Raw genomic sequence first — 15,129 nt, forward strand, 5'->3', positions numbered from 1 at the left:
TTGAACACCGGATCTGAGCTTCTTATTTTTGGAATTTTATCATACGCAAGATACTGAAATTGTGTCAGCCATGCAAAATACACACACACACACACACCTGTAGGTTAAGGCTAGGTTTGGTGTTGGCGTCGAAAATCCTGCGTATGCTCTCAGCAGCTCGCACCGGCACCGTGCTTTTCTCTGTCACAATCTTATAACCGTCCGAGACCTCCACTATCCGGCGTGCACAAGCCTCGATGAACTTCAGGTCAGCCGCTCGGCCTTTTCCCATCCCGTACGTCTTAGTGGGAGTGTTTACCTGAGAGCAGAGCAGAGGTTTGGGGTCAACACACATACAAGAGGCACATAGAGTTTTATCTAAACACACAAACGTGCTCTAGCAGTCATGTGAAATCATTACACTCACTGAAATGAAGACCAGGTCTGCTTCCTTGATGGCCGAGTCAATGTCAGTGGAGAAAAAAAGGTTCTGGCCTCGACATGACAGCACGACCTCGTTCAGGCCCGGCTGCACAGGGACATAGGGAGAAAAAAAAACAAGCATCACTGAGCTGTCCGAGTGAGGTCCTTACCCCGGTCTGCTCCAGGGGGCTAGAACCCGACTCTAGCCGCCCGACTCTAAAGTAAATGACTATAGACCAGGGGAAATCGAAATCATCGAGACATGGAAGTTTAACGATGGCATTTGCTGTTAATTTGACTATTTGAAGGCTTCGACATGGAGGAGTTCGTGTTGAACCTATAATGAACTCGGATGTTGCGCTAATGTACGAGTCGCTCAAGAGCTCCTGGTTACACGACTTCAAATGACTGTATAAGACCGTATAAAGGACGTTATTTAAAATCATACTCTGCAGAGTTTATAATGATTTATAATCACTCTATACAGCGTCACCCAAATCAGTATGAGGTTCCCTTTTTCTGATTCCTCTCAACGTTTCTTCCTCATAACATCTCAGGGAGTTTTTCCTTGCCACAGTCGCCTCCGGTTTGCTCATTAGGGATGAAAGATCCAGCGTTTTATTTCTTAAACTTGAAAAAAATATGAAATACACAATAAAAAGCAACCTCACATGAACATGCATTCGATGTATTTTCTAATTGAGATGGACCAAGATTGTGTGCAAAGTTGTTTTTGTAGTGTTAACGTGGAACAAAAAAAAAAAAAAGAATACACTAATGTTGTCTAACGCGGGGTAAAACAGACAAATAAAGAAAAAAAAAGCCAGATTTACCTCATAGATGGGAAGCGTGCCTGAGTTCCAGGCTTTGATTCTGGACTCGTTCACATCGACCACCGTCACTGTGATCTCTGGACACATGCTGGCGATGACGCTGCACGTTGGCCCCCCGACATAACCAGCGCCTATGCAGCAGATTTTCCTAATCTGAACCATCTGGAAGAGAACACGGATATCAGCTTGGGCCACACTTAAGATTCTTAAATCTAGAAAAATGAACCAGACGTTTTAAAATTTGGGATCGTCGGTAAACGAGGTAGAACTTCGTCCACGTCTCATTTGAATACGTAGTTTTCATTACTGTCCCTGTGTTCATCCCAGGACTCTTGTTCACAATACACTATACTGTACATCATTTAAACACTTAGAACTGTTATACGACGTCCGTACTATCTGGTGCCACCCAGAAGATGATGGGTTCGTCGTTAAGGCTGATTCATCCTTGGGTTGATTTTATAGTGCCACAGTCACCTCAGGCTTGTTCACGACGGACCTAAAGCTACTTTATGACGACACCTATTACTAAAAGCTCTATATAAAGGATTGAACTAAAACCAGACTTAGACTAGACTAGACTAAAAATCTGAAAATTATTCATACTGATTGATCTGAATGACTGAAAAACGTGACATTCTTTCATAAAGTAATGAGGAATTAGGAGTTGGGTTTAGTTTTAGAAACTCTGAAGCAAAAAACAGTTAAATATTGACCAGATGTTTCATCACAACCTCTAATTACAGGGGGAAAAAAGTCCTCTGGGTCCCAGATGGGGCCTTCGGTGAAGGTCCAGGAGGCATGAGGAGCTGTGAAGGTTCACATTAATGCATCGGTCTCAGCTTCTCTGGACACAAAGGGACTACTATAAACCCCCAGCTCACTACACTGATCTTCTTGTAAATGATTCATGATCCAGGTTTGGTTTGGCTCTCTATAATTAAACATCTACAGAAACCTCTTGCATGGGAAGGCAGGGGTGTGTTCAATAACAACCACAAATTGTTGTCAAAAACTCATTTTAGACATCATTTAAACATTTTTTTGGGTGATAGATAAAATGCTAGAAGATAGAGTGATAGAAATTTTGTTTTTTGTTTTTTTTTAACACAGCAGTCAGGAAGAAATCAATGAAAAGAAAATGAAAGGAAAAAGTGTGTATTATTTATTCACAGTAGACATTGAACAAGATCAATACTTAACACTAATTAATTAAATGTCCATTTAATTTACAGGATGTTAATGTAAGAAGCAGTGAATAAATCTTTCTTACCATGAAGTTAAAGGAAGAAATCTGTCTCTAGTTGTTGACTGATGGACTGATGAGAGTCACTTTATCTCTTTTTTATCTCCTGCAGTCACAAAAGATCTCAGCTGCTGCTTCAATTGACACTTTCTTACTGAATGAATAAAAGATTTATCATGACGAATGTTTTTTCCTCTCTCTTACTTATATACACACACACTCACACACGCACTCACACACACCCACTTAGCAAAAGGGAGGAGGAATAATACGTAAAAGCAACCCACTTCCGGTTTGGATATAATAAGAGTCACGTGATCACAACTCGGAGAAGGGCGTAGTTTAACTAAATTGATCAGTTAAAATATGAAAAATAATACATTCTATATATATGAGTATATATATATGTTCGTATTTATAAACGCATTACAATAGATTTCAAAAATTATAGTTTAGGACTTTTGGTTTGAAATTTGCTTCGAGATTTGCCACGTGTAGGGACTTTTAATGCAGCGTTCAAGAAAATACAAACACAAAAGATTAAACTTGTACACGGGAAATACAAAGGTAGAAATAACGAAACTTTATACGTTAAAGCGATTTAAAAAAAATACAAATAAACGCTTATTTAAACCCGGGTTTATGTGTAAGAAATTCACAGAGAAAATAAAAGAAATATTTTTTTATACATTTTTTTCAGCATTTTTTCCCGACGCTTATTACTTAATCGCACCGTAAAAAAAAAAAAGCTTTTAATGTGTGGCGAATGAATCTAATGAGTCATGACTCACGGTGACGCAATAAGACTCAGTGATTTGAGTCTGACGCAGGAATCGATTCCCCTCCCCCCTCTCAGTGATTAATCCCAGATGGAAGAAACACACTCACAGACTGAAGATGCATGATATAGATTTTATTAACTATTTATGTTCAGTAACCAAAAGTGCATATTTGAAGCCCTTTCTCTTAGAGCCAATTCTAATCTGAATTAAATTTGTGTAAGTACTAATAATTCAGAGGAACATCCAGAAATGTTTTCCATGCCTGACTAATGATCGAGATATTATGTACTCCAAACACAAGTGGAACAGGTTTATATGTCACATTAGTAAACATTACAACACAGCAAGTCTCGAACTGTTTATACGACTATCCTGATGCTACGGTCTTTTTTTATGCTACAGACTTTTGAAACACACAGTAAAAAGGTCCTTCGAATGTTAAGATGTGGAAATAGAACTTTTTTGGAACCCTCAAATGTCTTTTGTCGGATATTTAAAAAGGCCATAAATAAACGTTCCCTGTTTGGATTCATCGTTATATTGGATGGTTATTCAGCAGTAACTTGCTCATGTGAAAGTGGATCATGTAAACGATTGCGTAGTGAAACTAAATGTATAGGCTGGCGGTCTATAAATGTTTATGACTTTACGGCATATTTTGGTCATTTGCTGGCCAATCAAAAAAACAAAAAACAATTAGATTGAAATCTGTTCATTAAGTGCTAAACTCTGTGTCTGGTCCTAAAGAAGCCTTCAATGATCCCAGACGGTCCACAGCTCTGCTCGTGCCACACCCACACACTCATGACACACACTCAGCGTTCTTGTTAACCTCGGTGTTCAGCTTCAGTTATTCTGAAACTAAAATTAAGAAAAAATGCGAACTGACTGGTGTGTTAAGTGGTGTGAGAGCACGAATTTCTTGCAAACTGGCTTCAAGAGTCATACTGCACCGGAGCCAAGGCCCTTGTTCTGACCTCATGAATGACATCAGAAGTGAGCGAACTGACGCAGCTCGTGCAGAATGTGCTACAACCTCCACCCTGAAATACACCCCCATCTAGAAGAGGCAACCTTACCGTGAATCATGTGTTCGTCTAGGATTAGTCATGGTGTCTTGAGCTATACTTACTTTTGTTTACTTAATATAACACCATGGAGAATACACACGTCTTAAATGTTTTAGTTTTTTAAGGGTGGTGGTGAACTTTAAGTCTTTAAAAAAAAAGAAGAAGAAAAAAAAGACTTTGCTTTGGCTTAATTATTGTTATTTCCTTAACCACTTCATGTTAATACTCCACTCGATTATAGAAAAGTTTCAGGATTAAAAAGTAATCAGTCCTAACAGATAGAAGAGGAAGAGGAGCCGATCAGACGGAAGACGGGTTTAACGCTCGGGTCGTAGGCGAAACGTCTTGGTCGTGGTTTGGAGTCAGGAGCCCTGGTTCGTCACTAGTCTACTGGAGGTGCCGGAGGATCTCTGCTGTTATTCTGAATGAAAAATAAGACAAACATACAGTGGATTCTGATTATTAAAAAATAAAAATAAAAAAATTATGGAAAATAACTGATAAAATAAATAAGTAAATAAATAGGACGTGAGAGAATGGTCCACCATTCTGTGTAGTACCTTTAATGGTCTATCTGATTTTCTCAAGTTTAAAAAAATCCAGTGTCTATAAACCATTTTGGAAAGTAGGTGGGGATTCATTCCATTCAGGAGAGAAGGATGTGGTGTCTAATTGACAAGGAAGTAAACACTATAATAACATGAGCCTTGCCCTTAAACAAACTGGGTTTCTTCAGTAAAACCTCAACAGGGCACATTAGAGATTAGAGGCAATGTATTTCCCAAGCACTGGGGTATTGGTGTTAATAATGTATACCTGAAATGTTCTAAGACAAGGACAAGAACAAAACATATAAATATTCTCGTTACTTTTACGGCATTTGTCCTTATATTTATCTCATTCCTACAGCTGAGCAGTTGAGGGTTAAGGTGCCTTGCTCATAGGCCCAGGGGTTTGGTGGCCCTGGGGTTTTACCTTATGACCTTCGACCAGTCCAACACCTTAACTACCGAGCTACCACGGGGAGCTTCTACTAGGGGTCTACACTGGGAAAAAATCTGGTCCACTGAACGCTCACAAGAATTGTGAATGGAATAAATTGCAGTCATTCCAAATATGTCAAAATAAAACCTTACTAGCGAGAAGTAATATTTTTACACAGTAAATATCATGGACAGTCTAAACTGTTCATTTTATAGGTTTTAGTTGTTCACCTTATAGTTCAGTGGAAATACCACATGACCGTGAGCGTAGAGAGCAATTCAATTCAATTCAATTCAATGTTCTAATTTAACAAAAAGCATGTATTAGTTTAACCCTAATAAAGAAGCCAAAGGTGACTGTGGTGGGGAAAAACTCCCTGAAATGACATGAGGAAGAAACCTCGAGAGGAACCAAACTCAAAGACTATCTTGGTGAAGTAATGACTTGAGTACAAAACTGTTTGTGGTCCAAAAGCTATCATAGCAACTGTAGTCCTAGGTCATCATCATGGTTCCAGATTGACATCATCCACAGCAATGTCATGTATCTCTAGGCTGACACTAAGCTCCGAGGGTGCAGTATCATATCTGCCCCTGTGCTCTGACCCCAACCTCCTCAGCTGGGATATGTGAAGAAAAGATTTCCACTGTGATGGAAAGAAGATTTACACTTGTGTATTTCCAACATTGCACCACCAGAACACCAGGTGTGATGATCAGATGTCCACATACTTTTGGTGTTACAGTGTAGATTTATTTAAATAAATCTACACTGTAGATTTATTTAAATAAAAACATTGACATCATAAAAAGAGAACAGGGTTGGTATATTTTTGGTGTGTCTTACATTAAAGGGATTAGTGGGTTTGTTGGAGGTTCTGGGTCTTCTCATGTTGGGAGGACGAAGCAGAAAAAGTACCAGTGCCAACACGATCCAGCCCATAATAATCATAGGCAGAGTCAGATCGCCCCCTATTGGAGAACTGGGTCCTGGCACTGAATACACAGAAGAAAAAAAGACACAGTACAAATCAGTACAGAGAGATGATTTTTAAAGCAACATTCACTTCAGACAGAAAATATAAAAATGTAATACATTTAAATATTAGGAAGGGAAGCAATAGAGGAATACAAATTCCCCTGAATGCTTTTCTGTTGAGTTTCCGGATATACAATATTTTGGTCCATGGTTGTCGAATGTAATCCAGCTTGCATTTGCATAAAGAATAGCTGAGAATTTGAATAGTTTTGGATGTGAGCATACAGGCAGAGAGACAGAGACACAAACATACAGACAGACAAAGGCCGACCGAAAGATAGATAGACAAACAGACAGTTAAATAGACAGACAGACAGATAGATGGATAGTTGGATGGATGGATAGATGGATAGATAGATAGATAGATAGATAGATAGATAGATAGATAGATAGATAGATAGATAGATAGATAGATAGATAGAGTTAAGATAGAGTTAGCTGAATTGGACTGTTGATATTTTGATATGATCCTGTATTTTGAAGCTGTTGTAAAACATATAACAAGACAAGAAGCTCCAATGATAATAATAATAATAATAATAATAATAATAATAATAATAATAATAATAATAAATATAGCTGCAGGCAGCGTTTCCAGGGTCAAGCCGATCAGATGCGCTCAGAACATGTCGCTGATGAACCATACCAAGTTTCGTAGCGCTATGGCATTGCATTCGTAAAATACTGGACTTAACGTGAAAATCTCGTGCGCCACTAGGTGGCGCTGTCACAAAACGTTGTGTGTCTGTGTCTGCGTCTGTGTGTGTGTGTGTGTGTGTCTGTGAGTGTGGGTGTGTCACTGGGCTGCTGATTCTGATTCTGAGTCTGATATTAGCACCCAAGACATATTGTGTGCCAAACTGCCCCCAATATTTTTTGGACTGGTGGAGCTAGAGGGTTTGAGCTAGACACACCAAAGTTGCTATAGTAACTTATAAGACCGGCCTCTACATGTGTGCCAAATTTCATAACTTTCCTACGTACTGTTCTGTGGGCTGCCATTGACTTCAATGGCAGAAGAGGAAGAATAATAATAAGAACACGAACGATAACAATAGGTGTCTACGCCCCTTTGGGGCTTGACCCCTAATAATAATAATAATAATAATAATAATAATAATAAGCTTAATCGTGTAAACCAGATTATATCACACATTTTGTAAATGCAAAAAATAAATTCTCCCGTCTCGCTTCCAGTCTTTCTAAGATAAGCTCCACTAGTAACTGACTAAAAATAAACCACTTGCTGAAGATGTATGAATATGATGTTTCACATGTTCACCCCATCACAGGGTGAATCACAGGTTTCATCTGGGGTGTATGGTTTCCTCTTACTGTCCAAAGGTGTGAATCAGTGTGTAAACAGTGATTTGGGATGATGAATCATTTTTAAGATAAAAAAAATGCATAGTTTTCTCAAACAACTCTGTTTGGCTGAATATTAAATCACAACTGGTTGATGAACTGGATTCGTCTGTGTGGAACGATCACAGTGACTTATTTTGGGTTACTTAAGAACGTACCAAGAATGGGGCCTTGGTTGGGGTTCTTACGTGCAGGTTCAAAATGTGCATAGCATCACATAGACAGAATGCAGTGGGGTTTATTTTTTCTGTGCTTTAAGAAAATGAAAGAGGAAACTTACATTCCTGAAGGCACTCTGTGTCTGTGCAGTAGGACTGCGACTGCCTCAGCTGAAGATAGAGTTAAAACAACAAGCAGATTTGTACATGCAAACACTTTATATCTCTCTACATTATAGCTCATGGTTCAGACGTTAGGGTTAACACTGACGGTTAGTTTGTACAGGAACTGCAGTTTGCACACTGATCTTGACCTTGTATGCTGATTTCATATACTTATGTGGTCGAAGCTTCTGTATTGCGATTGAACACTGGCCTGTGCTACGTGAAATTTCATCCCAATGTGTCTGATTATATGAAAAGGACAATTATATAATAATTAAAATAAACAAGAATCACCAAAGCACTTCAAAACTTCACTTTTAAAAAATTTACCATACACAGTAAAAGCACACAAATCCTGACAGCGCGGCTCATTACCGTACACCACACCTCTTATGTAAACCACCTAGGAGAACTTGAGGGAGTTACACGTCCAAGACGACGGCCAATGATGATCCTGTTACATCACAATGCAAACAATCCTTGCAAACACAAGATCTCCTGTATTTTCAACAGAAATTCGAACAGTATTTTTTCCAGCCTTGAAAAAACTTAACAGCTCGATCTAATTTAGATACATAACCATCAACCGTCATGTTTCAAACGAGTTTTAATCCTAGACTACATTCACGTATACAAACCAAACACTCTTGATGATACCACCCAAATGACCGGTGTAATTTTGACAGGTTGCAGTTAATATACTAAAAAAAACCCTGAAAGATCAGGTAGTAGAGTCTGTCATTGTACACCATGACATTTTAAAATCCGTCCTACCGGTTCAGCTAATAAAGAAACCCTGACCTAAATAGTGTGTTGCGGAACTTCCTGTCCACGTAGTATTACTGAGTCGAATGCAAAAGTGACAGACAATTGTGAGAAGCCGGATCTCTTTAATTGTATCCTCCATCTGTGTGTTGTGTGACTGTGATAGAGGAATACGTTGCATCATTGTTGATAGTTTTATTATTTAAGATAAAAAAAGATAGATAAAGGTGATTTTACCAGGTTGATGAGTCTCCTCATGGCATGCTCATGAGAGCAGATACATTCACAGGGATCAAACCCTCCTTCTGCCATCAGTGTTCAAGGATTATAGCATCAACAGGAACTTTAAAATGTCTGTAGGGAATTTTAAAACAAAGGTTATTTCATACATTTATGCAAAAGGATCTGAATGTTTACAAAGACACAAACTTTATCTCCCTATCAAGGCCAACAGGATAGGGCGTGTTTAAACAGGTCTGAGGGTTGGTTTTACTCTTTAAAAATCAGAAAGGTGAATTTGTTCACAAGCCCAGTGTCGGACAGAGCATTGTGGTGGTGTTTTGTTTGTTTTCGTCATTAGAAATTAAATCTAGAACTTGACTAAGTTACATGAACCACTTTAGAAATGAAAGAATAAGTGTTAAAAACAACAACAACAACAAAAAAACATTGCTTAAAGAAAACGACTAGAAAAATAAAGAAAAATATATACTGATTCTTAGGAGGAAAGTCATGACTGCTGTTATACATGACATCAATAATAATAATAATAATAATAATAATAATAATAATAATAATAATAATAATAATAACAAGAGACATTTCTTACCATTAAACAATGCACTTTAGACGCCCAGTTTAAACCGTCCACATTACACATATGTACACACACACAAAAAAAAGTCTGTCCAAATTTGATCTGCACAATAAAATAAAATAAACGCCTCTAAGTTCTATGTTTTGGCAAAGAGTCGATTCTCCGGCTGCGGTTCCGCTTCTGTTATGATTCCGCCTTCACGCTGTGCAAGCGCGACAAAACAAAGCCACGTCGCAAAGCTCGCGAGATGTCGACAGCTTGTAGGCGACGGGACGAGTAAGTTTTGGCACCCTGTCTGTTCTGTCAGCTCAGGGACGAGTTCAAGCGCCACTCGTGATTTTTTTTTTAATCTCCTGAACCGACGAACCGAATCAGAATCAGAATCAGATTTAAAAAAAAAAACATCCCGGATCTGATTCTAAAGTGAATGTCTATACTGTACATATTAAGTGCACTGGGGCTTTGTCACGTTCGTTCACCTGTAAAAAAATAAAAATAGTAATAAAAAAACGTGTGCTTTTTAAACGCGTACACGTGTAAAACAAACGCTCGCGCCGGACGTCCATCTAATGTAAACAAGCCGTTGCTATAGCACCGAAGCACAGCCGGAAGTACTATTAACAATCAGTTGTTGTTGTACAAAAAAAACCCACATAAACAGCTTCTAGGGTCAGTTAAACAAAAAAAGATCGTTTCACTCGCACCGAGCTTCTAGCGACCATAAATGTAGTAACAATGACGATAACAAGCCGTATGTAGCACGATAAAGCGCATAGAATAAGATCATACGGTGTGAAGCGTGTGGATGTAGCGGTGCGACAGTGAAAGCGCCTTCATATCAACGCTCATATCATCCACTCTGAGATCGTCGGGTCGTCCTGGCTGTTTGTTTTTGACACAAGAGGCATTGGTGTGTGTTTTTATCGTGGAAAAGAAGTGAAAAAGAGCGAGAGGGAGAGAGAGTGGGAGAGAGAGTAAAGAGAGCGGATCAGTGCAGGCTGCAGGCCCGAGTGAACGCTGCTACATGAACATGGCCAACATCGCTGTGCAGAGAATCAAACGGGAATTTAAAGAAGTTCTCAAAAGCGAAGAGGTTTGAGATCAGCATTTATCTTTTTCTTTCTCTTTAATTAGCGTAGAAACGAAAAAAAAAAACAGCTTCGAAAACAGCTAGCGATTTAATAGCTACAAGGCTAACTTAGCTTGCTAACCGCTTCATTAAACCTCGGTTAGCTGAGTTAGCTTCCCAAAAAATATCAGTCGTGTGCTATGCGAGGTTAATACTCGTGTTTGTTTCAGATTCCGGTAAATAAACTAACAACAACAACAAAATTATATGACTTTTAAATAGCACGGAGTTTTAGCTTAGACAGACAATGCTAATTTGATATTAGCCAGTTAGCCTTCTGTCAAAACATTAGCACCGGTGCTATCTATCACCTGATACAGGACTAACAGTTTATCTATTTCGCTTTAATCTCATTTCAGTGCCGACGTTTTACGTCAGTAAACGATCACATGAGAGCTGGATAATTGCTAGAACTTGTCAGCTTGCTAGGTTAGCTAGTTATATTTCTACTTACAGGCCAGCTTCTTTGTCCTGGTTCTGTCAAAGAACTGCCTCTAAATATGGCCTTCAAAGTGCTATAAAGAAAAGGGAGGAAAAACGTCGTTTAAAGTGTTATTTACTGTTATGACGAAAAACCAGAGGGTGATTTTGTCCATTCTTTTTGAACAGACGAGTAAAAACCAGATTAAGGTGGACCTGGTGGATGAAAACTTCACAGAGTTAAAAGGGGAGATTGCAGGACCTCCAGACACACCGTATGAAGGTGAGAACTAGGTTTGAGTTTATTTCCCTTGAATGAGTGTATAAACACCTCATTGTTCTTTTTTTTTTAGGTGGCAGGTATCAGTTAGAAATCAAGATCCCAGAGACGTATCCATTCAATCCACCAAAGGTAACAGTCAAGTCAGACAGTCTTACTGTACTATTCACTGTGTGGCAGTGTGTTGGTTGGTGCCTATAAGAAGGCAATGGTGTTTTTTTTTGTGCTTAGTGTTCTAGTGTTTAATAGACGACCCGAGATCCAACAAATTTCCAATTTTAGTGATAGTTCTTTACATCGAAACATAATATGCGTACAGACTGCAATGTGCAACGCTCTAAACTCTCCCAACTGTAAACTATTTCCATTGACCGAGCAAAAGTAAACAAAGGACTTTTGGTAGCCTGTTTAAAATGTGTAAAATACTACAATATAGCTTTAGTAATTCCTACAGGTTAAGCCCAGGAGGTCAGCGTTGCAATACGTACACAGGCTACATGTTTTAAGGATATTTGAAACCAGTCATTGTAAGCGGTTTCTTTAACAATCCATCCTTGTCATTTTTTACTTTTAGGTGCGGTTTATTACAAAGATCTGGCATCCCAATATAAGTTCGGTTACTGGGGCAATATGTTTGGACATCCTGAAAGACCAGTGGTGAGTTTAGGCTGATCGTGTGCGCTTGGGATTGGGTTGCAGTGGACAGCCTAGTCTAAAAATATCACAGCATTAACAGACCACTCAAAAACAGGGTCGAGGGGGGGAAAAAAAAGAATCTCATATTATTGAAGTAATATATGAAGAAATATAAAAGCATTTTGTTTGTCATATATAACACAATATATAACAGCACAGTGAAATTTTTTCTTCACATATCCCAGCTTTGGAGGTTGAGGTCAGAGTGTAATGTGGCAGTGCTGGGGCTTGAACCCTGATCCTGGATGGTAGCATTTCAAAACCATAACGATGACAAACAAGACAGCTCACGGAAACGCTCTTAATTGCTCCTGATCTAAAATTGCTTTCATTTCAATTCATAGCTCCAGTTACACAAAAGAGAGCTAGCATATAGTGTACGATTGATCATCCATGTGCCAGTGAGAAGACCAGATAAAACATAAATGGATTTCAATATTATAAAGGAAGTGAAAGAGCTGTTTGAGAGACAGGGCAGTACAGTTTAGACCAAAACCATCAGAAGCCACTCGTTGTACTTCCTCTTCTGAAATCCAGGCTAAAATATCCTGTAGTTGGAAATGTCTTAACTCTTGAGGAAACAAACCAGCTTTATTTATATAAAAACACATCACTCTAAATCCTTCTTTTAACCTCAGCTAGAGGAACTTTTCACTCCTAGCCACATACCCTGGTGCCGTACGTATACAGGGTGAAACGACGTGGTGTTCGAATGTTACGGCTTGATGCTTACCAACAGACACCCAATCAGAAACAGGAGGATTTCCGTGCCATTTATTTGGGTTTTTTTTTTATTTCGTTCCCTGCAGTATGTGCAAAACAAGCCATTATTTAAAGTGTATATATGAGTACTGAGTTGAAAGTGATGAAGATCCACAGACCTCTTCTATCTCCGCAGGGCTGCAGCGATGACTCTACGTACAGTCTTGCTCTCGCTACAGGCTTTACTAGCTGCAGCCGAGCCCGACGACCCTCAGGATGCTGTAGTAGCCAATCAGGTGTGAGAGATAATGTGATATTGTCCTGCATGTACTAATAAGAAACAAAAGATTTGCTCTGATAAACTCTGTGGTGTTTACGTCGCATTGTGTACTTTGGTTTTCCAGTATAAACAGAATCCCGAGATGTTCAAACAGACCGCTCGGCTGTGGTCCCACGTGTACGCCGGCGCTCCCGTCTCTAGTCCTGAATACACACGCAAAATAGACAAACTCTGTGCCATGGGCTTCGACAAGGTAAGTACTCCACAGCTGCCCGTGATGGGATAAAGCACTCCGTGGGTCGAATTAATGGTCAGTGTTGTCTTTACACATTTCTTTCATTCGAACATCAACCGAAGCTCTTAATCTGCTGTCACATGATCCAGTAGTGAACTGCGTTAAAGCACAGGTGTTCCTATTTAAGTGGACACTGAGCGCATTTGGACATTAGTTAGATCAGACAGTTTTAGAACAGGTCCAAGGTAAAGCTGCTCTTTTTATAAAGGAATAACAAATGCAGTTTGTACTGTGGTTGCTACTTCAGGGTTTTTCTAATAATAATTCTAACAATAAACCATCTCTCTCTCTGTTGCAGAACGCCGTAATAGTAGCTTTGTCTTCAAAGTCATGGGACGTGGAGACGGCGACAGAACTTTTGCTCAGCAACTGAGACGTCACTCGTCATCTTTAGGCCACGATTTCGCAATCCACTTTTTTTTTTTTTAATTTTTTTTATATAAATAAAACATGAAAGCATGTGTTGATCAGCTCAAAAGAAATGTAAAAGAATAAGACTGGCTGGTTTGATCCGGGTTTTAACCTCCATGTTTGGTTCCCAGCGCTAATGCAAGTTATTCACCAGCTAGAGCCAAACTAAGAGGCTGATGACGATGGACGGATTTTGCCCCTGCCGCCGTACGATTCTAGCGGCCTTTTTAAAAACCCATACGACGCTTCCTTCTGCTCTTCCTCCTCCTTTCTCTCATGATTTCTACAAAGAACCAAATGAAGGGGAAGCCTGTGAGACTGGCGTGAGACACACCGCTGCCTGCTCGAGTGTGTAAATAGGTATGTTAACGATGTGTGTACATTCAGCATAAAGAAGAAAGGAGTGCTAGTTTTTCTAACTGTACATTGAAGAATGGAGAGAAAAAAAAATCTACATTTCATGGATTTATTCAGAAGACTTTTCAGGATTTAAACAGCCTTCGACATTTTCAGAGAACTAAAAGATTTCCTCCACGGGTCTGATGACGGGGTGATACGGATTAAAACAGTAAGAACATTTCTGTTCTGAATTTTGTTTATTTTTTTTAGTTGTTGGTTGAACATTTTTCCAAGTCTCCAAACCGGAAGAATAAAAATGAAGGTGAAATTTTGTTTTTTAATTTATTTAACCGTTATTCAATCAACGTTCCCTGTAACGATCTACAATCGTGTTGACACTTTTTTCCCCTGGTTTGCTGATCTAAATCCATCTTGGACGTGTTGACCCGATTTTCCTTTATGGAATGAAATCAGTCTTGTCTTCAAAATCCTTGCGCCAAGAAACGCAAAAGTAACTCGCGCCTTAAGACTGACTTTTGACTGGAAGCTATTTTATGTTCCTGAATGCTTCAGAAGCCAGATTAAAAAAAATAAAAAAAAAAGATTACTTCTAATTCTAAATAATCAGACACACGCTTTTCAATCAGCAGGCTGGGGGGTCAGTAGGTACTCAATAGGTCCATTGCAACAGTTATCAGGATATTTTTAGAGGTCAGAGAAAGAGATTAGCTACACGCTGAATGTGCCGCAGTGGAATGTCACATTAAATAAAACAGGATCAACACACCTTGCAAAGCTGGGGGAAAGAAAAAACAAAACAAAAAAAACCACACCTGTACCATTTCCTCTTCACTTGTACATAAAGCCATGTCCCTTTCTTTAAGTATTAGCCATCGTCTCAGTGCACCGCTGATGGCTTGATTTCTGTTTTGTAGGAAAACAAACAAACAAA

At 39.1% G+C, this 15,129-nt stretch overlaps 3 protein-coding genes across 6 annotated transcripts in view; 1 reads left to right on the forward strand and 2 right to left on the reverse strand.

The window, feature by feature from the left end:
• ugdh (UDP-glucose 6-dehydrogenase) overlaps positions 1 to 2,745 on the reverse strand; it is a 6,011-nt gene extending 3,266 nt beyond the window's left edge. Inside the window, exons 1-4 of the mRNA XM_027174320.2 lie at positions 2,509 to 2,745; positions 1,236 to 1,397; positions 407 to 508; positions 98 to 298 (exon numbers count right to left, since the gene is read on the reverse strand). Of these exons, the coding sequence (XP_027030121.1) occupies positions 98 to 298; positions 407 to 508; positions 1,236 to 1,397; positions 2,509 to 2,511 (468 nt within the window). The 5' untranslated portion in view covers positions 2,512 to 2,745. The remainder of the gene's footprint in view (positions 1 to 97; positions 299 to 406; positions 509 to 1,235; positions 1,398 to 2,508) is intronic.
• A 634-nt stretch (positions 2,746 to 3,379) lies between these two features.
• smim14 (small integral membrane protein 14) lies at positions 3,380 to 11,355 on the reverse strand. 4 transcript variants are annotated; one of them, XR_003444851.2, is made up of 6 exons: positions 11,209 to 11,355; positions 9,046 to 9,162; positions 8,001 to 8,049; positions 6,164 to 6,312; positions 4,894 to 5,963; positions 4,613 to 4,754 (listed from the first exon to the last, which is right to left on the reverse strand). XR_003444851.2 is itself a non-coding variant. In XM_027174328.2 (5 exons), exons 2-5 carry the CDS (start codon positions 9,118 to 9,120, stop codon positions 4,716 to 4,718), a joined length of 312 nt encoding a protein of 103 aa, XP_027030129.1. In that variant the 5' UTR covers positions 9,121 to 9,162; positions 11,209 to 11,325; the 3' UTR covers positions 3,380 to 4,715. The 4 variants fall into 4 exon arrangements, 2 of the variants coding, with proteins under 2 accessions (XP_027030129.1, XP_027030128.1); XR_003444850.2 differs by lacking the exon at positions 11,209 to 11,355 and adding an exon at positions 9,638 to 9,981; XM_027174328.2 differs by lacking the exon at positions 4,894 to 5,963 and having other exon boundaries at positions 3,380 to 4,754; positions 11,209 to 11,325.
• ube2kb (ubiquitin-conjugating enzyme E2Kb (UBC1 homolog, yeast)) lies at positions 10,244 to 15,129 on the forward strand. Its single transcript, XM_027174324.2, has 7 exons — positions 10,244 to 10,718; positions 11,364 to 11,457; positions 11,528 to 11,586; positions 12,029 to 12,111; positions 13,049 to 13,148; positions 13,257 to 13,385; positions 13,726 to 15,129. The coding sequence occupies exons 1-7, from the start codon at positions 10,650 to 10,652 to the stop codon at positions 13,798 to 13,800; spliced, it is 609 nt and encodes a 202-aa protein (XP_027030125.1). The 5' UTR covers positions 10,244 to 10,649; the 3' UTR covers positions 13,801 to 15,129.

The sequence above is a fragment of the Tachysurus fulvidraco genome, chromosome 7 (assembly GCF_022655615.1).
Source record: "Tachysurus fulvidraco isolate hzauxx_2018 chromosome 7, HZAU_PFXX_2.0, whole genome shotgun sequence".
Lineage (NCBI taxonomy): Eukaryota > Metazoa > Chordata > Actinopteri > Siluriformes > Bagridae > Tachysurus > Tachysurus fulvidraco.

Bases quoted from the DNA above. Each gene is read 5' to 3' on its own strand.
- smim14 (XM_027174328.2), bottom strand. From the start codon at position 9,120: ATGGCAGAAGGAGGGTTTGATCCCTGTGAATGTATCTGCTCTCATGAG. The intron at 6,313-8,000 runs GTAAGTTTCCTC...CTGTGTATTCAG, and splicing joins CACAGAGTGCCTTCAGGAAT to TGCCAGGACCCAGTTCTCCA. The intron at 4,755-6,163 runs GTAAGACACACC...TTTTTCATTCAG, and splicing joins AACCCACTAATCCCTTTAAT to AATAACAGCAGAGATCCTCC.
- ube2kb (XM_027174324.2), top strand. From the start codon at position 10,650: ATGAACATGGCCAACATCGCTGTGCAGAGAATCAAACGGGAATTTAAA. The intron at 11,458-11,527 runs GTGAGAACTAGG...TTTTTTTTTTAG, and splicing joins TCCAGACACACCGTATGAAG to GTGGCAGGTATCAGTTAGAA. The intron at 11,587-12,028 runs GTAACAGTCAAG...TTTTACTTTTAG, and splicing joins ATCCATTCAATCCACCAAAG to GTGCGGTTTATTACAAAGAT.